The following is an 18,040-nucleotide window of genomic DNA, read 5'->3' as shown; positions in this document are numbered from 1 at the left end:
CATCATTTTGAAGTATGCTGGAGTGGTGGGGGGCGAGGTGTGTTCACAACCGCGAGCAGAGCGGATGCTTAAGAGTGTCGCCGGAGGGCGTATTGCGCGAGGACTTCGGCTGTGGATGGTGAGGGACTCTTAAAAAGGAGATCGGTCCCGGCAGCGGTTTTGGGAAACGCGATGACGTCCCGAATCGACGAGGTCCTGCAGAGGATAGCCATCAAGCGGTCGAAGCCTGTGCAGGGTCAGAGTGGGTTCATGCACAGAGAAGCACGATGCCTCACCAAAGGCAAACCCTCCGTGCGGGGGAGCACCACACCGTAGAGCGTGCAGAAGGTGATTGAAGGAAATTCTCTCCTTCTTATCGAGCTGTGAAGTCATTCAGCGAAACGGAATGCACTGCAACGTCCCCCAGAACATACCTGCAAGACATATTTGAATATATACTCCTGCACGGCGGCATCGTGCACCCTGACAGACCCTCCGCCAATCTCGACCCCATTCAGGACAAGGTCATAATGTTGCCCGCGGACCTCTTCGATGCACCCAGCATACATCTTCTCGATGTCCTCATACATCGGCGCAGTGAACGGGTGGTGCGAGCTGCTCCACCGCCCGTGCGCGAGGAACTCCTTGTCCTCGTCTGCTCGCGTGAACAGTGGGAACTCCGTCACCCAAAGGAACTTGGGGTCGTCGCTGAGCACGAGGTCGCCGCTGCGCTGGGCCGCTTCGGAGAGTGCGATGCGCAGGCGGCCAAGTGGGGTCCACCCGCCTTCTGGACGCCGACTGCGCGTGGCGAGCCAGACCGACCCGCCTGAGGTCAGGCCCAGGGAGGCGTTGAGGTCGGAGGCGTCAAGAACATGATCGGAGCCTGGAAGGATCCTGCGGATTGTCTGGCTCTGGTTCAGCCAGTTGGAGTCTACGCCGCTCTTCACCTCGAGACGCTCGACTCCAGGCGGGAGTTCTACCTCTCGTGAGGAACGGTGGAATGGTGCATGGTCTGGATGTGCGGTGACACTGAGGACCTCGACGATCTCGCCGCGAGCCTCTAGTGCGCTGCGAATAGGTTCACGTAGTCGGGGGGTTATGTCTTGTATCTGTTGACACCATTAGCTTGCTGAGTAACACGGTTCTGCGGCGGTTACTTACCTCCAGTCCAAACCTCAAGTCGGGTTTGTCGGAGCCATACTTACCCATCGCTTCGTCGTATGTCATCACCCGGAACCTACTCTCAAGCTCTATACCTTCGGTCTTGCGCCATATTCGTCGAATGACCGTTTCGACAACTTCTCGGACCTCATGACCGCCTATCCTCCACGGGTCCTGCGACGTAGCATCATTCGATGGAGGGCGACCCCAACTAACCCAAGCCATCTCGAGATCAACCTGCGTAAACTCAGGCTGTCTGTCCTTCCGCCCATCCTCGTCCCTGAAACAGCGTGCGAGCTGGAAGTAACGGTCAACAGCACCCGATGCGACCAAGAGCTGTTTGGGTTGCTGAGGCGATTGAGAGAGCGCGTAGAACATAGGCTGGGCGGGGCCGTCCGACGAGGACTGCTTCACGCGGGTAGGGACGAGGTATTCCCGCGCCCCTTCTGGAGTCGAATTCAACAACATGGGGGTCTCGACCTCGGTGAACCCTTCAGAAAGTAACCTTAAGCGTCGAAAACCATCGGGAAACGCCTCGCCTACCTTCGGCATGTAACGTTGATCTAACGAGGAAGGCTACGTCACTTCGCTTCTTCAGATTGGTAGTAAGCTCTGTTCGACGAAGGTCGAGGTAGCGATAACGCAATCTGAGATCTTCATTTGCCTAGAACCACTTTGTCAGTAACTCGTTGAAAACAGGAGGGATGTCCCTACTCTCGAGGCAAGCGTACCAGATTTTGAGTATCGAACGGCATGAAGGGCATGTTCCGGTCTGCCGGATTCAACAGCGTGAACGACTTGACAATCACTTCAACGTGACCTGCGGGATTCTATTGTTAGTGGTCAGTTATACGCGGTACTCGTGTCATCACTCAAGGAGAGGACGCACGTCGCGTCGTTGGGACTCAGGCCTCTGCCGTACGAGGCCCTCTACCAGGACAGTGGACTCCTCAGGCACGTCTCGCATAGCAGCGAGGAGTTCTGGACTGCATGACCTTGCATCTGCTACTAGTTGCGTCGTACCGTAGGAGTCACGCAGTCCAAAGAACGAGAGTTTCTTGCTGACTCTCCTGTGCGCGCGAAGGACCGTACAGCACTTCACCTCGGTTTAATGAGTGGGCATGCTCGACGTACCCCTTTGGCACCAGCCATCCAGTCAATACAACCGTTCTGTCCACATCCTCGGCAGTCAGAGCACCGCATGTATGCGTGCGTCTTGGGAATGGCGCTGTGTGGAGGCATAAGGGACGCGGGATGTCGAAGTCGGAGTATGACTTACCGCTATGCGCCTGCCACCTAGGCGACTCCTGCGTCTCTCCTACCGCGTTGAACTCATAACGCATAATGCGAGAGTTATGCAATCGTGCGACACCAATTCGGCCAGACGCTAGGCCATTCGACAACCTCTCAAGCTGCAGGATGAGCGACTGTGTCCGGACCTGAGCGGAGCGTAGAGCAGAACGCGAGAGAAGCATTCTACATAAGCAGTCACTCAGAGGCTTCAATCAAGCGCAAGGGCAGTCCAGCGATGCTGAAGGTGGTCAAAACAGCAGAACCTGCCAGTGCGAACGAGTTTGCTGTAACGATCGCGCATTCAGTCCCGCCGCAGACGCGCCCTGCTCAAACGCAAGATCGGATCGGGCACATCTGGATCGCGATCCGTCTGGCCTTGACGGCGACCGTGTGCGCGCCGAGTTGTTGCGGATCGCTGCTGAACGTATAAGAACCAAGATCTTGCACGAGGTGATTGAGAAGAGGGCATTTCTGTCATTATACAGTAGTACATGTAGAACAAATACAACTATGCAGAGTCCGAGTCCAGGGGCTGCTGTGGCCACCAATCCGGCCAATAAGGTGTAACCGCCAGCTCATGACCTGCCAGACTACTCAAGGATAACTTCGCCTTCCCTTGCTCTACCGCCTCAACTTGTTCCAGTCGCAATAGAGCGAGTCCAACACCTTGCGTCGCGCTTAGCATTTTACCCGTTCCACGGGGACGTGGTCGAGGGGCACCGTCCTCGCCCGTCTGGAGCAGCTGTGGACGAATGTCCGTCTCAGGCAGGACAGTTGGAATGTCTTGAGGCAACGAGTCCAGACTGGATAATCTGCAGTTCCCTGTTTGTGAGTGCAGAAGTTAGGGTGACAGGAATGAATTTACGCACGACATATCTGGCTTGTGTAAGACGACGGGGAGAATCCGCTTTCTCAGCTGACCCGTGTGGTAAGTCCGCACAGTCAACTCTTGGCCGACGTAGCAACCTTTGCGGAAATCGACTGTATAGCAAGGTTGCAAGTTGAGTCAAGTGCTGTAACAGCCTAGATTCAAAGCAGAACCCACGTCCTCCCATGACGTCCATATTTGAGTCCATAGGGAACGCCTGCATAGGCGGAATATCGATGGAGCCTTCCGGAACACCGTGTAATATTCGATGCAAGAGGTACACCTCTGGTCCAACAACATCATGGCCTCCCGTTTCCTGCGCTGTGCACCGATTCACGAGGACGTCATCGTAACCGCCCCTTGAATGCCACAACGAGCTGCTTACGACGATCGCCCTTCCGAACCAGCAATCGGCGGCCCATGCCAACTGCCCGCCTATCCCTCAGCACACCCTGGGAAGAGCCCCAAGGCCACTCTTCGCCCTTGTCCCAGCGAGGCTCGATAACGCCGCTCCGAGCGAAGTCCCATTGCCGTTCAGTCTCCCAAGACTCCTCCCTCTCAGATCCCCAGGCCTGCCAGATGTCGTACTCCTCAGTGGCATCCCTAAGCTTGACTTTGGACCGTAGGATGTGGCGCTTCAGCATGGGGAGAAGAGCGGGTGCTTCGGACGGATGTCCATCGTATTCAATAAGGTACCCGGGGGTGCCTTTGGGCGTCGTGTCGGCCCAGATGAATATGTCGTGAATCACCCTTCCCTTTGAGGTTATGTTAGACGTACTCTCTTGAAAACAAGAGGGGATCGTACCTGAGCATGTAGGAACGCAGTGTAGAAATGGCTCTGAGGATGTCCCGGCACGGAAGCAGCAGTCAATCCGTTCAGAAACTCCGCAGCCTGAGATCCAGTGACAGAGATGACAGCTCTGTGTGGTATGTTTGCAACGGTTGGTGTACTTCGGACGAGAGAACGCAGAACAGGAGGTAGCGGCATGGTGAGCCTCCGAAGGAGCAGCTGAGCGAGCAGAAGCCGGAGCCACAGGTCCGAGTCGCGTTGCGGCGCTTGCGGGCCGCGCACCTTGCCTCCGATCCATGTCCTCCTCCTGCTCACATCTCCTGGACGCACTCAAGGACTGTCTGCTGCACTCGGACTGTGTTCTCAAGCAGGGACACCTTCCATCAGAGTGCTTGAAGAACCACACCCACGAGCTTCCGGAAGCATGCCAGTCTCTCCGAAAGGCGACTTTTGAGTGCAAGCGGGGAATGGTACGTCTTTGAATCTTGTCCCCTTGCACCGCTGACCAAGTTCGAACATAGTTGGACATGAGAAAACGGTTCAGGGGCAACAACGTTGACATCCCACCTCCTCCACCCAAAGCTCCGGAGCAGACTACAGCAGCTTCTGCCTAGCTTTACAGCCGGGTTCCTCCTATAGAGTGCTATCCGTGAGACGCGAATGTCCTCGGCGCTATACGGTCTCCTCCACGTAGGAGGCACTGGCTGTCCATGTCATGATGATGACACCAACATATCGTTCAAGTGGAGTAGAGTAGGCTTCGGCGCTCTTCATAGTTATAGGTCTGTGCCCTTTATTTGTCTTGTTGCGCTCACCCTATCTTACGGTGCCCCTCTAGCCTTCAGAGAACTGTGTCTGCTCTAGAATTTGCTATGTATAGTATGCTCTCCGCCGCATGTCTCTGCTCCCTTCGTATCGAACAAGTCGCCGAGGATGTGTCTCGTGCTGCCCAAGCAACGAACTTACCCCACTTGCGACGGCTCCACCTTGTCCACTCCAACACTGCTTACACCGTTCCTGTAATTATCCACCAGGTGCTCCCAAACGCACTTAGCTCGAAGAGCACGACCTTCCAAAACCCATGTGCCCCTCCTTTCGTTGCTTCTAGTCTGTACCAGCGATCGCACTTACGACCTGTCATGCCATTTCGCATAACAGCTCTCCTTCTCTTCCTTACCCTCTTCCCACGACGCGCCATAGCGCATCATACTGCAGATACCCACGACAGGCATACTGTCTATCGCCGTGCAGTAACGAACACCAGCAAAGCCGGACTTGCCTGGCCAAACGGCAACAGTATCGACATCAACCAGTACCTCTCCACGGGCAAGGTTCAATGGTACGTCACATGAACGCGAATGCCTTAAAGCTCCGCTTACGCGACCATCTCAGGTACTACACGTGGGGCCCATCGTCCATTCAAAGCAACATTGAGTTCGTCCCCCAGCTCTGGGGGACGAAACAGCTTTCCCAATGGGACTCGAGCATCAACGGCACGATTCGAAGCTTGAACGTCACGCATGCCCTCGGCTTCAACGAGCGCGAGATCTCAGGCCAGTCAAACTTGTCGCCGAGCGACGCCTCGGCGCTTTGGCAGGCACACATAGAGCCTCTCAAGGCACAGGGTATCCTGCTCGGCTCCCCGGCGCCGAGCAGCTCACCGGCCGGCAAGCAGTGGCTGCTCGACTGGATGAGCGCGTGCGGGGGCGGGTGCACGATCGACTTCGTGGCGGTGCATTATTACGATGTCAACTCGACGGGGTTCGTGGAGTACCTCACAGACTACCATGATACGTTCCAGAAGCCGGTGTGGGTCACGGAGTGGGCCTGTCAGGTAATTAGCGACGTGAATAAGCTTCAGCTTGTAGTTCATGAACGTGGACAGAACTACAACAACGCGAATGAACAATGCTCTCAGCGGGATGTGGTAGACTTCATGAATGCAACTCAGCAGTTCACGGACGAAACGGACTGGCTTGAGCGGTACGCATGGTTCGATGCTATGGAGGACATGCAAGGCGTTAATTCAGTAAGTTGGCTCTGTGTTGCTTCTTGGAGGATCGTAGCACACTTCCTCGATCAGCGCAAGCTGCTGACAGTCGTGGTACAGGCAGACGCGTTGATGAGTTCGGGTGGCAAGATCAATCAGCTTGGTGAGCAGTACCTTGGCATGGTCGCTGCCAATGTCAGCCCCGATTATCAGCCTGGGATCGTCCACGGAGGTTCTGGCAACTCCAACCCAAATGGAGGTAGGCATACGGATGTGCCGGACATGGCTCTCCACACGTTCTTCGTTCTCGGTGTCCTCGTAATGGTTGGGGCTACCCTTACCTGATGAACATACGATATATACACATCTCGGTCTTGGCAGGCCTTCCCACTGCATGGACAGGTGATCCTACTGTACTATAAGCAAAGCGTTCTGTATGAGTGATCCATTCTACCTGCCTGAACCCACTACGTGGAACTGATAACACTCCCTCTATACGAACCGGCTTGCCACGAGAATGATGCGAAGACAAGAACATCCTATACTGTGGCCTCTGCTCGAACATCTCGCGAGCTCCGCAGTGGCAGACGACCGCTTTCGCAATCATTAATCAGCCGCGCAGCTCATATATGTTCCTTGCTTAAAAGCTTCGTTACAGATGAATAAGCCTTGCTAAGGTATGTTTCAATTGTGGGAGAATGACTTTTGCATGAGGCCCCCAAGACCGAGGGCGGCTTACAGAGCAGAGATCTAACACGATGATGACGTGACCATGCCAGGCTTGGGATGCTGACTTCGCATGTGTCCGAACGTGTCCTCCAGGAACGTAGGCTCCCGTGCCGCTTCTACGCACCAAGAGTGGCGTGTATATAAGGACGTTGCATGTTCACGTTCTCCAGAGTTCCCAGATCCAGCACTATAGCAGCCCGCCTACTGTCCATTCACAAGCACATCATGTCCGGCGAAGCACCTATTCTCTTCTACACCGCACCGACGCCCAACGGCCACAAGGTCTCTGTCTACCTCGAGGAGCTCAAGCTCGCCTACGGCCTCCAATACGAGTGCGTATACGCTCTCTGGGTCCGATCACGACACTGAGCTGATTGGCCCCGGACCTTAGTGTCGTGAAGATTAACATCAGCGAGAACACCCAGAAGGAGCCCTGGTTCATCAAGCTGAACCCTAACGGTCGCATCCCGACGATCACCGACCGCGCGCGGAACAACTTCAACGTGTTCGAGTCGGCGGCGATTCTGCTCTACCTCAACCAGCACTATGACAAGGAGAACAAGTTCGGCTTCGATCGTGACACGCAGCCCGACGACTATAGCGAGATGATCCAGTGGATCTTCTTCGCCGTGAGTCCAACCTGTCACGCAGATCGCCGTCTATTTCAAATGTTAACCTGGCTTTATGATATAGCACGGTGGTGTCGGTCCCATGCAGGGTCAGGCGAACCACTTCAACAAGTACGCGCCTGAGGTCATCCCCTACGCCAGGAAGCGTCAGTCATCTTTCTCGCAGCCCTTCTGGGACCGGTAGAGTACTCACCGACAATGTTTACAGGCTACACCGAGGAAACAAAGCGTCTGTACGGCGTCCTCGAGATCCGTCTCCAGGACCGCGACTGGCTCGCTGGCCCCGGCCGGGGCAAATACAGTCTTGCGGACTTCAACGTCATCGCTTGGATCCGGTTCCACAAGATTGCTGGTATCGAGTCGCTTGATGAGTGGCCACACCTCAAGGTACGGAAGATGCATTGCAAGTCCCGGCAGAGAAATGATGTTAACACAAACTTGTTTAGGCTTGGGTGGCGGCGGCGGAAGCTCGCCCTGGATTCCAGGCTGGTATCCAGGTTCCGCAATGAGCCATTGAAGGGTGCTTGAAACGACGAGTGTGTACGAGCACTAAGTAGCCAAAGGTTCCCAGCTGAAATGCAGACCTGTTCCTTGAAATGATGTAAGGCGTATCTGAGTTGGGTGACGGGTCACCCGTCATGTTGACGAAGAGGGACAACGATAGTAGTTATTGTGCATGCGTTCATACATGGAGCCAGAACTAACAAAAATAAACACCCTGGGCCACCAGGGAACGGGCTCAGATCGAGCTGAGAGCTGAAAAATTCGCAATGCGGCATTGAGGTGGAGGCAGTACACGGAACCCCCTAGTAAAAGGCGAGGGGGTTGTCTGATTGCACTACCTCCTGCCGCTGAAGATAGGGGTGAGGCTCACAAAACTGTGTGAGAATATTTTGCATTTTGCTCAAGCGACGGGTAAGCATCACATGACGCGACGACCGCGGTGGTGGGCGCGGTCGCGTTAGGCGGGGGACACTGACCCAAGCTCTGACTGCTACACTACGCGGATCACTCATGAAACATGTCTATCGAGGATAAACTCAGAGTGGTCGCTTCCTCTGCACTTGAGACGCTTTTCTCGTCTCATGCAATTACCGTTCCAATATCCTCGTTCGACTTGCTCACTCGTATCATCGCGCAAGGCCCTCCTGCCGCAGGCCTCTTTCCCGGCTCGACGCCTGCTCCTAGGTTCCGCCTCATAGACATCGCACGCTTTGAGCGTATTCTAGAACAGCTCTCAGAGAAGTGGGATAATGGCAAGATCGCTCTTTCCCGGGAGGAGGCTGGCGACGGAGGTCTCACTGTGATGGACGTCAGGCTTGGAGTTTCCTCAGACGACCAGGGCGACGGACTGCAAACGTCTCTCCGCAAGAAGAGGAAGCGTGTCGTAGACGAAGACGATGATTCAGCGGCGGGTGCGAAGGAGGAGGAGGAGACTCCGGAGGTCGAGAGAGCGGAAGCATGGAAGCCACCTCCAAGTACGCTCGAGAGTCTGAACAAGACGATGAAGGAGGTGTATGCACTCATGCAGCGTAGCTCCGCCAAGGGCAAGCTTTTAGCCGAGCAGGTGAGTGTTTGGGTTATGTATCCATTATTGAGTTACTTTCGTTGACCACACGGTGCCGCGGAGCAGTTCCGTTCGATCACTGGGAGCTTCGAACCCATTTGCACTCACATCACCAAGGACGAGTGCGCGCGCGCGCGACGCGAGTCCCAGACACAGTCAAGTCCATCGAAGGCCGTACCCGCCATCTGCGACCGTATCCACTTCCGTCCCCTCATCCGGCCACACACCGATCCCGCGCTGGGACACTGTTCATACCTCAACACATGCTACTCCGAGCCGACGTACGCACAATCCCCCTCGATACCCCCACTGCCGTCGCATAGGCAGATGCAGTACGGTGCCCAGGGCCAGGGTCCTGTGAGCTTGCCCAGCGGCCTGGGAGCCGGTGGACGGGGAAAGGAGAAGGCCCCGTGTCGATATCTGCACTTCGAGGTGGATTGGGACGTGAATGATGGTCAGGGTATGCTGGAACAGCGGCTAGTCCCCAAGAAGAAGCCGTATAGGCTGGAGCTCGGTCTCGGTCCATTGCAAAAGGAGGCCAAGCCTGTGAGTGTCCTCCTTTTCACCATTTCTCTCGGGTCTCAATCGATCTTCCTTCAATGATTAGCTTCCTCCACAATGGATCAATTGCGACCTGCGCAGGTTTGACTACTCGGTGTTGGGCAAGTTCCATGTCATCATGGCAGACCCTCCATGGGACATCCACATGAGCGTGCGTCCCCCTCTAGATTGGGTACCCAGCTAGCACCGTTGATGAGCAAGCCAACATAGCTGCCCTACGGAACCATGACAGACGACGAGATGCGCGCAATGCCCATACCCGCCCTCCAAGACGAAGGTCTGCTCTTCCTCTGGGTCACTGGGCGCGCCATGGAGGTCGGGCGCGAGTGCCTCCGCGTCTGGGGCTACACGCGCGTTGACGAGGTCGTTTGGGTGAAGACGAACCAGCTTCAACGCGTCATCCGCACCGGGCGCACGGGGCACTGGCTCAACCACACGAAGGAGCACATGCTTGTCGGGGTAAAGACCGTCACGGACGAGCATGGGAACTTGAAGTTCCCGTCGTGGGCGAACCGGGGGTTAGACACGGACGTGATCGTGTCGGAAGTGAGGGAGACGAGCCGGAAGCCGGACGAGGTGTATGGGTTGATCGAGCGCATGTGTCCTGGAGGGCGCAAAATTGAGATATTTGGGCGGAGACATAACACGCGTCCTGGGTACGCGCTTCGTTCGTGCCGCTAGACTGCGTTGCTGACGGCTTTGTGATAGGTGGTTGACTCTCGGCAACCAGCTGGGCGCGGACCAGATCTACGAGGAGGATCTCAGGGCGAGGATCAAAGCCAGGTGAGTGCCCCTCCTTCGCGATGTTCGTGAAGCTCCTGGTTGACCAAGACGTTCAGATATCCGGAAAGGACTCTGAACCCGCCTCCGGAAGCCCTTGGACATTGAGTACATTGGACTCTATCTTTACGGATCTTCGTTCGCTTTCGTAGACTCAGCTTTATCGTCGTTTGTTCTCGCCTTTCGCACGTGTACTGACATGACACTTGTATCAATACGTGTATCAATCATCCAGCACTCGATCCAAAGCGTTGCTTCAGGTCCGTCAAGACGCCGCCGTGGTCCAAGATGCAGTTGGAGAACTTGCTCCTGATATGTGGCTTCTGATCCTAGTGGTCGTTATGAGTGTTGCTCACAACAATGCGTGCGCTCCAAGCAACTTTACAGCGACCAAACATCCTCCATATTAGCAGGAACAGCCCGGGACAATTCCATCCCCTCCCAATACGAGCATATACTGCCTGCGTCGAGGAGAGGCTCACGCGGTACGTCATCGGCACCCACGCTAACTCCGACTCGCCCATAGCTTGACGCCTTGCTCCTGACAAGTACGTCCCACTATAGATTCCGCGAGAGCAGCAGAGTACTGCGCCGGTGACTGTCCGCTCTATAAGCTATCAAATCAGCTATAGTTCCGATTGCCTCATCGAGCGACTGTGTCCACGGCATATATAGTGCTCTCATCTGCCCTGTACTTCCTATAAGCGTATCTTCCAAGACATACTGATGTGCGTTCCACAATCCTTCCACGGGCACTCTCACATCTCTCATGCATGGCAAATACAGCTCCAGGAAGCCATGCCCACTATACTCATCACGGGCGCCGCAGGGCGCACATCCGGCTATGTCCTCCGCGCCCTCCTCGAGTCCAAGTCCGTCCCTCCGTCGGACATCCGCCTCTTCGTGCGATCCCAAGGTGCCGTCAAGAAACTCAAAGAGCGCCACCCGGAACTCCCGGACAGTTCGCGCTCGGGGACTACCTCGAGGCGAGCACGCTCCCGCCTGCGCTTAAGGGCGTCGACATCGTCTTCCACAACGGGCCCGCGTTCCACGCGCTCGAGAGCGCGATGGGCATCGCCCTGATCGACGCTGCGAAACAGGCGGGCGTGAAGCACTTCGTGTACTGCAGCGTGCTCTACTCCGTGCTGACGAAGATGGTCAACCACAAGGCGAAGTTCTAGTGCGTGTGCGGTCTAGACTGCCACACGCCTCGCGCGATGCGCTTACACTCCCCTTTCGATAGCGTCGAGGAACATCTGATCGAGTCCGGCCTCAACTTCACGATCCTCCAGCCGTCCTCCCTCATGCAAAATTTCAATCTCGAACGGGCCGTCTCAACGGGCGTCCTCCCTGCGATGTATAACCCCAAGACACTGCAGGGCTACCTCGACCTCCAAGACCTCGCCGAGATCGCCCGCCTTGTCATCCTCAGCCCTGGTCAACACAATCGCGCGCGGTACGACCTCGTTGGCGAGAACGCAACTTTCGAGGACGTCGCACGAGAGATCTCCACGGCGGCAGGGAAGGACATCAAGATTGAGTCAATTCTGCGGGATCAGGTTATGAGCAAGGGCGCAACGCATCTCAATATCGCAAGTGACTACGGAACAGAGGGTTTGAGTCGGATGCTATTCTACTACGATAGAAGGTTGGTCCGATTGTTAGTGGGTGTCCTAGCATAGAGCCCCTCTGACGCGGGATATTTAGGGGAATCCCAGGTTCCAACAACATAGCCCGATGGCTCCTTGGTAGGGAGCCCACATCCATCTCTGGCAGGATTCGTCGCGACATTCAAGAGTTCCATGGGTAGCAGTAAAAATACCATGCAGAACGGGGATGAATGGACAAGAATGTACGACTAGCAGTCTCGAGTATCAGAAATGATTTTGCGACTGAGTATAGAGCGACGGGGCAAGCAACAAGTACGAAAGGCAGGGAGTCACACGTCAACGAAGTCCCCCTCGTCCTCGTTCCACCCCAGTGTGTCCGGGTCAATCCCCAGACGCCGCAACATGACACCTACGGTATGCTGCACAACCGGCGGCTCCACATCTTCAGTACTTTCAGCCTCCGCATCGCTCTCTGTCTTGCCCTTTTTCCGAGCAGGTTCCTCACCATATCCCCAATTCGAGTCGAATCCTCTCTTCCGCCCAGCTTTGACCTCGTCTTCGTCAGCAAACCACCCGCTCTTCTGCTGCTCGCCAGGACCGGGATCGAGGTCCTTGACATAGCCCCAGACTGCCCATGCAACCTCTCTCCCGACCTCCGTCCACTTCTCGACGAGCTGCTCGAGAACCTGATCTTCGTCCCTGTCACCCGAGTTCTTGATCTTGATGGCCTGCTTGAGCGTCTGTACTTGGCCCTGAAGGGCTTGTATAGTAGGTGCCGCCCCGATGCGCGAGAACGTACCCGAGGCGGGAGTGAACTTGGAAGAGGTAACGGTGTTGGGGCTGGTGGGCTGCACCGGAGACTTGAATTGTTTCGCGGCCTTCGCCGTACGGTCTTTGTTCGCCACGAGACTCGCGGGTTCCACGGAGACATCGGGCTTCGCGATGTTCTCGTCCTCAGGCAGCTTACGGACAACCATGGACGCAGCACGGCCAGAGGCGTACACCGCGTGTAGTCCGCCCTGAACCAGAGGCCCCTTGATGACCGGGGAGCGAAAGGGAGCGGCTAGCTTTTTGTATTGCTTCGCTTGCGATGCGGGAGTGGGACGAATCGGCTGTGGAGGGCTGCGGTCGGACACCGAGTCCGACCTCTGCAAGATCGGTCAGAAAAGTGCTTATAGGATCATGTGGATTGCCATACCGTTCTCTTCCGGGGCCTGTGTTCGTCGTCACTTTCGTCGATTTCGAGCGCTCGCTTGGACGTGGTACCTAGACTAGCAGATACGTCCACTTGAGTCGTCGACGAGCTTGTCAGGCCGCAATCGACATCCCAGGGCGCCTCTACTGGAGGGCTGGAAGAGGGCGGAGTGTCATAGAGTGACTGTGGCTGGGATGAGGACGGACAAGGTGGGCTCGAAGAAGGTGGCGAAGATGCTATCACGCTCAAAGTGCTGTCCTCGGCCGGTAAAGATTCGCAGGGAAGGGAGAATCCATGACAAGCAGTAACGCAGTCTATAGCAGACGAGTGGACAGCATCTTCGACTTCAGGTAGCGAAGCAGAGTCTCTTGCACACATTGACCCAGAGTCGAGCTTGTTGGCGTCTTCGTTGTGATCTCCGGCTCCTCCAAATTCATTGGCGTCCAGCGACAGACTGGAAATCTGAGATAACAGCAGGCCAGGCGAAGAGGGGCACCCAGACATTGACACTTCATCACCAGTGGTCGTAAGGTCATGCGGAATTCCAACACGCATAGACGCAAGCGGGGGATCCGAGCCAAGGCCTCCGGGAGGTAGAGTTAACTCGCGAGGACTGTCCAGACCAGTTCGCGCATTGAGATCTGACGATTTCGACTCGAGGGAGGCAGAATTAGCAGGTGGAATCGACGGCTGGGAGAGTTCGTTGGTGAACTGATGAGCGTAGAGGTCTGCATGGCCCATAGACGTATTGGCGACGTCGCTTGCCGCGGCAGGTATATCGTCCTCAGAGGAGTCGCCAGTGAGAGGCGCCGAGGTCAAAGCCGCATCCTGGGACGGAGACAGAGCGGGCGGGACTGTCAGAACAAATTGGCAGGGTTCTCCGGCAAGTTCAGCAGCAGAAGTAGTCTCGCAGGTAGCCGAGGGGATAGGCATGTCCGGCAGGGGAGCTGAGGAAGCACAGTCCGCGGAGACCACAGACACGAGCGACGGCATAACGGTCGACTTATCCGAGGACATGTGGTCCAGGTCCTCGAGCCTGACACGCTTCCCGATGTCCTCGGACAACTCGTCAGTCGGCTCTGAGCCGACTGTCGTATCAGTCAAGTCAGCAGGCGCAGGCGATTGGCGACATGCGCTCGGAGTCGTGGAGAAGTCGGAGACGCAAATGGATACAGTAGCATCGTCAGTCCTCGAGGTATCGGTGGTAAGAAGTTTTGGAACTTCGCTGGGACTTGATGAGGCGGGCAGGGGGCAAGGGCTCACAGTGACATCTTCACAGCCCTCCTGCGATGCCGTATTTGAATTAGACCCAGCGGCTGTGGATGATGGCTCGTCAGAACACATGACCGTGGCGTTCGTTATAACTTCAGACAACACGTCGGATGCCCCGGAGTCCGCATGCGAGTCAGCATCGAGAGAGGATAGCTCAATACATGCGGACGTGACCGGCGTCGGCGTCGGGCCCGAGCTTGATTGTAATGGATCGGCGGGCTCCCCAAGATGATCTGTCGGGATGTATGCGGGTCCCTCGGTGCCCGTGACTACGACCTGTGCCCCCACAGAAGGGACATCTTCGAGCTGTACAAGGTCGGGGCGCATATATTCACCAGAAGTGCTTGTAAGGGGGTCGGTGACTTCGCCGATCGTTGCAGTGACGCCGTTGCCTGGTGAAAGTTCTGCCTGCCAGCCAGGGTCGTTGAGTACGATGGTAACGCCACCAAATTCTGGACGTGATTGCTCTCACCCCCGTCGAGTGCGGCAGACAGTGTTCTGAGTCCGGATGTTCCATGACCTTGGAGCCTTGCTGTGGAATGTATCAATGATGCGAGGCCCGGCACACAGGATGTGGTCTGGGGTGGAGAGAAGGGCGCGTTGTATACGCGTTGTTTAGTGGCCTAATTAGGGCGGCCCCGGAAGTACGCTGGATTACGTGAGGGAGGAGCAGATCGAGGGTCAGTGATTGGGAGAGCGAGGCACGGCATTTACCTAAATTGGGTCGAGTAGATTGACAGCGTTAGCAGGCAGCGCCATGCACCTTTCCCCATGAGTCGAGGGCGGCACAGCATGTCCCGCCCAGTCCCTCAGCCGCAAAGCAAAATACAACGGGCTCGCCTCACGTTAGCATGTAGGCCCGTCGGCGCCCATCGATGTAATATACCACACAGCCGATGGGACCGCTGTCCTCCCTCCCCTCTGCGCTGCCACCACCATGTCTGCCCTCCTCCTCATCCCCCTCGTCGCCTCGATTGCGAGCCGGATCCCAGGAGCGGTTGCGCAGGGCACCAATGCAGTCTGTAACTCGGGCTTCGATTGGGTGAGCCGTCTCCAGCTTGCCGTCGCATGATAATCGCTAATTGCTACGCGTAGATGACAAACTCGAAGGGCCAGAGTCCGTGTTTGGTTTCTTCCTATCTCTTCACGCCCTGCTCTGCGCCAGCTGGTGAGTTTGGGTGCCAGTACGACAAATAGCTGTCCTCACCATGCGGCAGCGTCCTGGGTATATCCACTATCGCCCGGATTCCACTACAACACGCCCTTGGACGACCCGAGTAGCGCGACGCCCTGCCGTTGCAATACCGTCTTGTTCTCGACCATCGCTGCTTGTGCGACATGCCAAGGCCAGGAGGAGTTCATCGTGCCGTGGGTGTAATACCTTTTCCCAGCGATTGCCTCCTTATCCTCTACACAGATGGTCGACATACCAACAGAATTGCTCGACAGTATACATAGAGCAGTGAGTTCGGTCCGAACCACTACTACGCTATATACGACTTACTACCAATTTTGCTAAGGTATCCCGAGAACATCCCTGTTGGCACGGCCGTCCCTGCATGGGCGTACCTTGACATCACGGTCAGTGGCTCTCCCGCCTGCCGCCGCTCTCCGTCTCACGCCTGCCTGGCAGACAAATAACACTTTCAACCCTGTACAAGCTGAAGCCGTCGCTGCGCAAAGTAAGGAACATCACTGATGTAAACCGAACGGTGCACTCATCCATGTTTCACCAGACGTTCCTGAGTCCACTGCGTCCGGCACTCCCTCATCGACCTCGAACGGGGCCACTCTGACTGCGCCGCCCACTGAGACATCGAGTTCCGACGGCGCACCCAACTCGGGCAGCAACAGCAACAGCGGAACCTCTTCGAAGAAGTCCAACGTCGGTCCCATCGTCGGTGGCGTCGTTGGTGGGATCGGCGGTCTCGCTCTGATTGGCCTCGTCCTGTTCTTCATCCTCCGTCACCGTCGCAACGCCAGGGAGAACCAGCCGACGGGCCCGATCGACCTCACTGCGGGCGGAGACTACGGCCAGTACGCGCAGTACGGCAACACCTATGGCGAGGCGCAATACGCAGAGAAGTCGCCTGGCGCCGTCCCCGACTCGGCTCAGCCGCTGATGTCGAACGCCAAGCTCTACGTGAGTCTTCTGGTTAGATAGATTCTGCGAGCTCGACTGATGGGGGCCTGCGTTGTTGCCGTACTCAGGATCCGAACGACCCGAGCACGTTCCCCACCGTAGATCCCTACGCAACCTCTGCGCATGCATCGACCGGGTACCCCGCCACGGAGCACACTCTTATCAATAACGGTCCCAACCAGCCTAGCATCAGCGCGAACCAGAACCCCACCTACCGCGGTGCGCCTGAACTCTAGGCCGGGAAGATTTGGCTGCGCGCCTCCTATGTTACGAATGTCCACAGGCTGACGCTCCTGGTGCTGAGGTCAACTAATGTATCGCCGATCTCTGTACAACCTGGCTCCCTAAATCAGCCCCACATCTAGCTGACCCTTATTGGATATCCTACCCGGTAGCATAGTAGAACCGTTATGTCGCATGACCGCCCTCCACGGGACGACTTTCGCACTGTGTCTAGAAACGTTTGTAACATACCATCGCTGAATCTTATCTGTTGTTCTCTGCATATTGGTGCGCTGCGAATACCACAATCAGCCCGGGATGGAAGTCGCCCGTGAAGCAGCGTAGAGGTCAGATGACGGTCGCCAGTGATGAACAACAGTCTTTGGCATTCGAGATATGCAATATTATCTGTGGTACATTTTTAGGCAGATGAGGCAGAGGGTACATCTAGGTCGCGGTCAGTTTCGCGTCTGGGCACGTACCCGCGGGTCGCCACGTTCATTCCGTTTGCGGAGCTTCTCTTGGCGTTTGCTCAAAGTCTCCTTCCCGGCGTCGACCTCGCCCTCTGCGGGTGCCGACGAGCCTCCAGAGCGACCGAGGAAGTATGGCGAAATGACCCCGCTCCAGAGCTTAAAGGCAGCATAAAACGGTATCTGCGGACACGGCGTGAGCACCTGCCTGCTCACCCGTCATAGGAGGAGAGCATCGACGACTCACGACGAGATATAGCCACCACACCCATGTCCCCAGTGCACCGCTGCCGACCTGGCACGCCCAGGTGATGTACACGACGTCAAAGCACCACTCCAAGATGCCCGGGCGGGACAGGTCCTCCCCGGCGGAGATGAGGGTGCCTGTCGTCGGGTCGCGCCGCGGGGAGCCGATGCGCTCGAGGTAGCGCGAGAGGAAGACGGAGGGGACGAGCGAGAGCGCGTACACCCAGAACGCGAGCGTCGTCGGGTGGAGCGCGGCGCGGTTGAAGAGCAGGCGGAGGAGGAGCGAGAGCGCGCACGAGACGAGCAGCCCGAGCCGGAGGTTCTTGATCGTGCCTGCGTTTTGTTGCGCTACAAGTCAAAAGAGTATATGTGAGCAGCTGCGTGCTAGGATAAGACAAGAGGATTAGGGAGACGCACCGGTGCGCTTGGCCGAGGCGTTCGCCATGGCGGGAGAGTACTTGCTGGAGGTGGTGGACAGCAAGCTAAGGCTGAGGCCAAGCTTCGGAGCGACGCGAGGCAATCCAAGCGCGCACGT

At 56.5% G+C, this 18,040-nt stretch overlaps 10 protein-coding genes across 10 annotated transcripts; 6 read left to right on the top strand and 4 right to left on the bottom strand.

Moving 5' to 3' along the window:
* Window positions 1-68: 68 nt before the first annotated feature.
* Window positions 69-2,483, bottom strand: DICSQDRAFT_145909 (uncharacterized protein; the record flags this gene model as incomplete). The annotated part of the gene is made up of 9 exons (XM_007364205.1): window positions 69-226; window positions 276-360; window positions 414-1,088; window positions 1,141-1,631; window positions 1,684-1,804; window positions 1,872-1,970; window positions 2,030-2,210; window positions 2,275-2,368; window positions 2,420-2,483. The coding sequence occupies 9 exons, from the start codon at window positions 2,481-2,483 to the stop codon at window positions 69-71; spliced, it is 1,968 nt and encodes a 655-aa protein (XP_007364267.1).
* Window positions 2,484-2,941: 458 nt separating this feature from the next.
* Window positions 2,942-4,289, bottom strand: DICSQDRAFT_145908 (Aminomethyltransferase folate-binding domain-containing protein; the record flags this gene model as incomplete). Its single annotated transcript, XM_007364204.1, has 5 exons — window positions 2,942-3,236; window positions 3,303-3,414; window positions 3,479-3,622; window positions 3,687-4,056; window positions 4,107-4,289. The coding sequence occupies 5 exons, from the start codon at window positions 4,287-4,289 to the stop codon at window positions 2,942-2,944; spliced, it is 1,104 nt and encodes a 367-aa protein (XP_007364266.1).
* Window positions 4,290-4,380: 91 nt separating this feature from the next.
* On the top strand, window positions 4,381-5,049 carry DICSQDRAFT_83660 (uncharacterized protein). The gene is made up of 3 exons (XM_007364203.1): window positions 4,381-4,561; window positions 4,613-4,873; window positions 4,930-5,049. The coding sequence occupies exons 1-2, from the start codon at window positions 4,388-4,390 to the stop codon at window positions 4,703-4,705; spliced, it is 267 nt and encodes an 88-aa protein (XP_007364265.1). The 5' UTR covers window positions 4,381-4,387; the 3' UTR covers window positions 4,706-4,873; window positions 4,930-5,049.
* A 181-nt stretch (window positions 5,050-5,230) lies between these two features.
* Window positions 5,231-6,426, top strand: DICSQDRAFT_56805 (uncharacterized protein; the record flags this gene model as incomplete). The annotated part of the gene is made up of 4 exons (XM_007364202.1): window positions 5,231-5,430; window positions 5,484-5,925; window positions 5,977-6,120; window positions 6,202-6,426. 4 exons carry the CDS (start codon window positions 5,231-5,233, stop codon window positions 6,424-6,426), a joined length of 1,011 nt encoding a protein of 336 aa, XP_007364264.1.
* Window positions 6,427-6,920: 494 nt separating this feature from the next.
* Window positions 6,921-8,174, top strand: DICSQDRAFT_135184 (glutathione S-transferase C-terminal-like protein). Its single transcript, XM_007364201.1, has 5 exons — window positions 6,921-7,142; window positions 7,202-7,439; window positions 7,504-7,585; window positions 7,648-7,826; window positions 7,886-8,174. The coding sequence occupies exons 1-5, from the start codon at window positions 7,036-7,038 to the stop codon at window positions 7,946-7,948; spliced, it is 669 nt and encodes a 222-aa protein (XP_007364263.1). The 5' UTR covers window positions 6,921-7,035; the 3' UTR covers window positions 7,949-8,174.
* Window positions 8,175-8,460: 286 nt separating this feature from the next.
* DICSQDRAFT_103275 (MT-A70-domain-containing protein) lies at window positions 8,461-10,574 on the top strand (the record flags this gene model as incomplete). Its single annotated transcript, XM_007364200.1, has 6 exons — window positions 8,461-9,006; window positions 9,073-9,552; window positions 9,614-9,718; window positions 9,778-10,223; window positions 10,276-10,350; window positions 10,407-10,574. The coding sequence occupies 6 exons, from the start codon at window positions 8,461-8,463 to the stop codon at window positions 10,453-10,455; spliced, it is 1,701 nt and encodes a 566-aa protein (XP_007364262.1). The 3' UTR covers window positions 10,456-10,574.
* Window positions 10,575-11,145: 571 nt separating this feature from the next.
* Window positions 11,146-12,157, top strand: DICSQDRAFT_145905 (NAD(P)-binding protein; the record flags this gene model as incomplete). The annotated part of the gene is made up of 4 exons (XM_007364199.1): window positions 11,146-11,268; window positions 11,310-11,527; window positions 11,591-11,995; window positions 12,055-12,157. The coding sequence occupies 4 exons, from the start codon at window positions 11,146-11,148 to the stop codon at window positions 12,155-12,157; spliced, it is 849 nt and encodes a 282-aa protein (XP_007364261.1).
* On the bottom strand, window positions 12,153-14,005 carry DICSQDRAFT_103273 (uncharacterized protein). The gene is made up of 2 exons (XM_007364198.1): window positions 13,156-14,005; window positions 12,153-13,105 (listed from the first exon to the last, which is right to left on the bottom strand). Exons 1-2 carry the CDS (start codon window positions 13,891-13,893, stop codon window positions 12,287-12,289), a joined length of 1,557 nt encoding a protein of 518 aa, XP_007364260.1. The 5' UTR covers window positions 13,894-14,005; the 3' UTR covers window positions 12,153-12,286.
* Window positions 14,006-15,361: 1,356 nt separating this feature from the next.
* DICSQDRAFT_179606 (uncharacterized protein) lies at window positions 15,362-16,989 on the top strand (the record flags this gene model as incomplete). The annotated part of the gene is made up of 8 exons (XM_007364197.1): window positions 15,362-15,466; window positions 15,520-15,592; window positions 15,642-15,792; window positions 15,842-15,886; window positions 15,945-16,005; window positions 16,058-16,106; window positions 16,161-16,567; window positions 16,636-16,989. 8 exons carry the CDS (start codon window positions 15,362-15,364, stop codon window positions 16,801-16,803), a joined length of 1,059 nt encoding a protein of 352 aa, XP_007364259.1. The 3' UTR covers window positions 16,804-16,989.
* A 213-nt stretch (window positions 16,990-17,202) lies between these two features.
* DICSQDRAFT_83647 (putative opsin) lies at window positions 17,203-17,984 on the bottom strand. The gene is made up of 3 exons (XM_007364196.1): window positions 17,923-17,984; window positions 17,507-17,853; window positions 17,203-17,442 (listed from the first exon to the last, which is right to left on the bottom strand). Exons 1-3 carry the CDS (start codon window positions 17,948-17,950, stop codon window positions 17,248-17,250), a joined length of 570 nt encoding a protein of 189 aa, XP_007364258.1. The 5' UTR covers window positions 17,951-17,984; the 3' UTR covers window positions 17,203-17,247.
* Window positions 17,985-18,040: the final 56 nt, after the last annotated feature.

This window comes from Dichomitus squalens (genome assembly GCF_000275845.1).
Source record: "Dichomitus squalens LYAD-421 SS1 unplaced genomic scaffold DICSQscaffold_8, whole genome shotgun sequence".
In the NCBI taxonomy this organism is placed as follows: domain Eukaryota; kingdom Fungi; phylum Basidiomycota; class Agaricomycetes; order Polyporales; family Polyporaceae; genus Dichomitus; species Dichomitus squalens.
The sequence above is the reverse complement of the archived record's forward strand: the minus strand, read 5'-3'. Positions and strand labels throughout refer to the sequence as shown.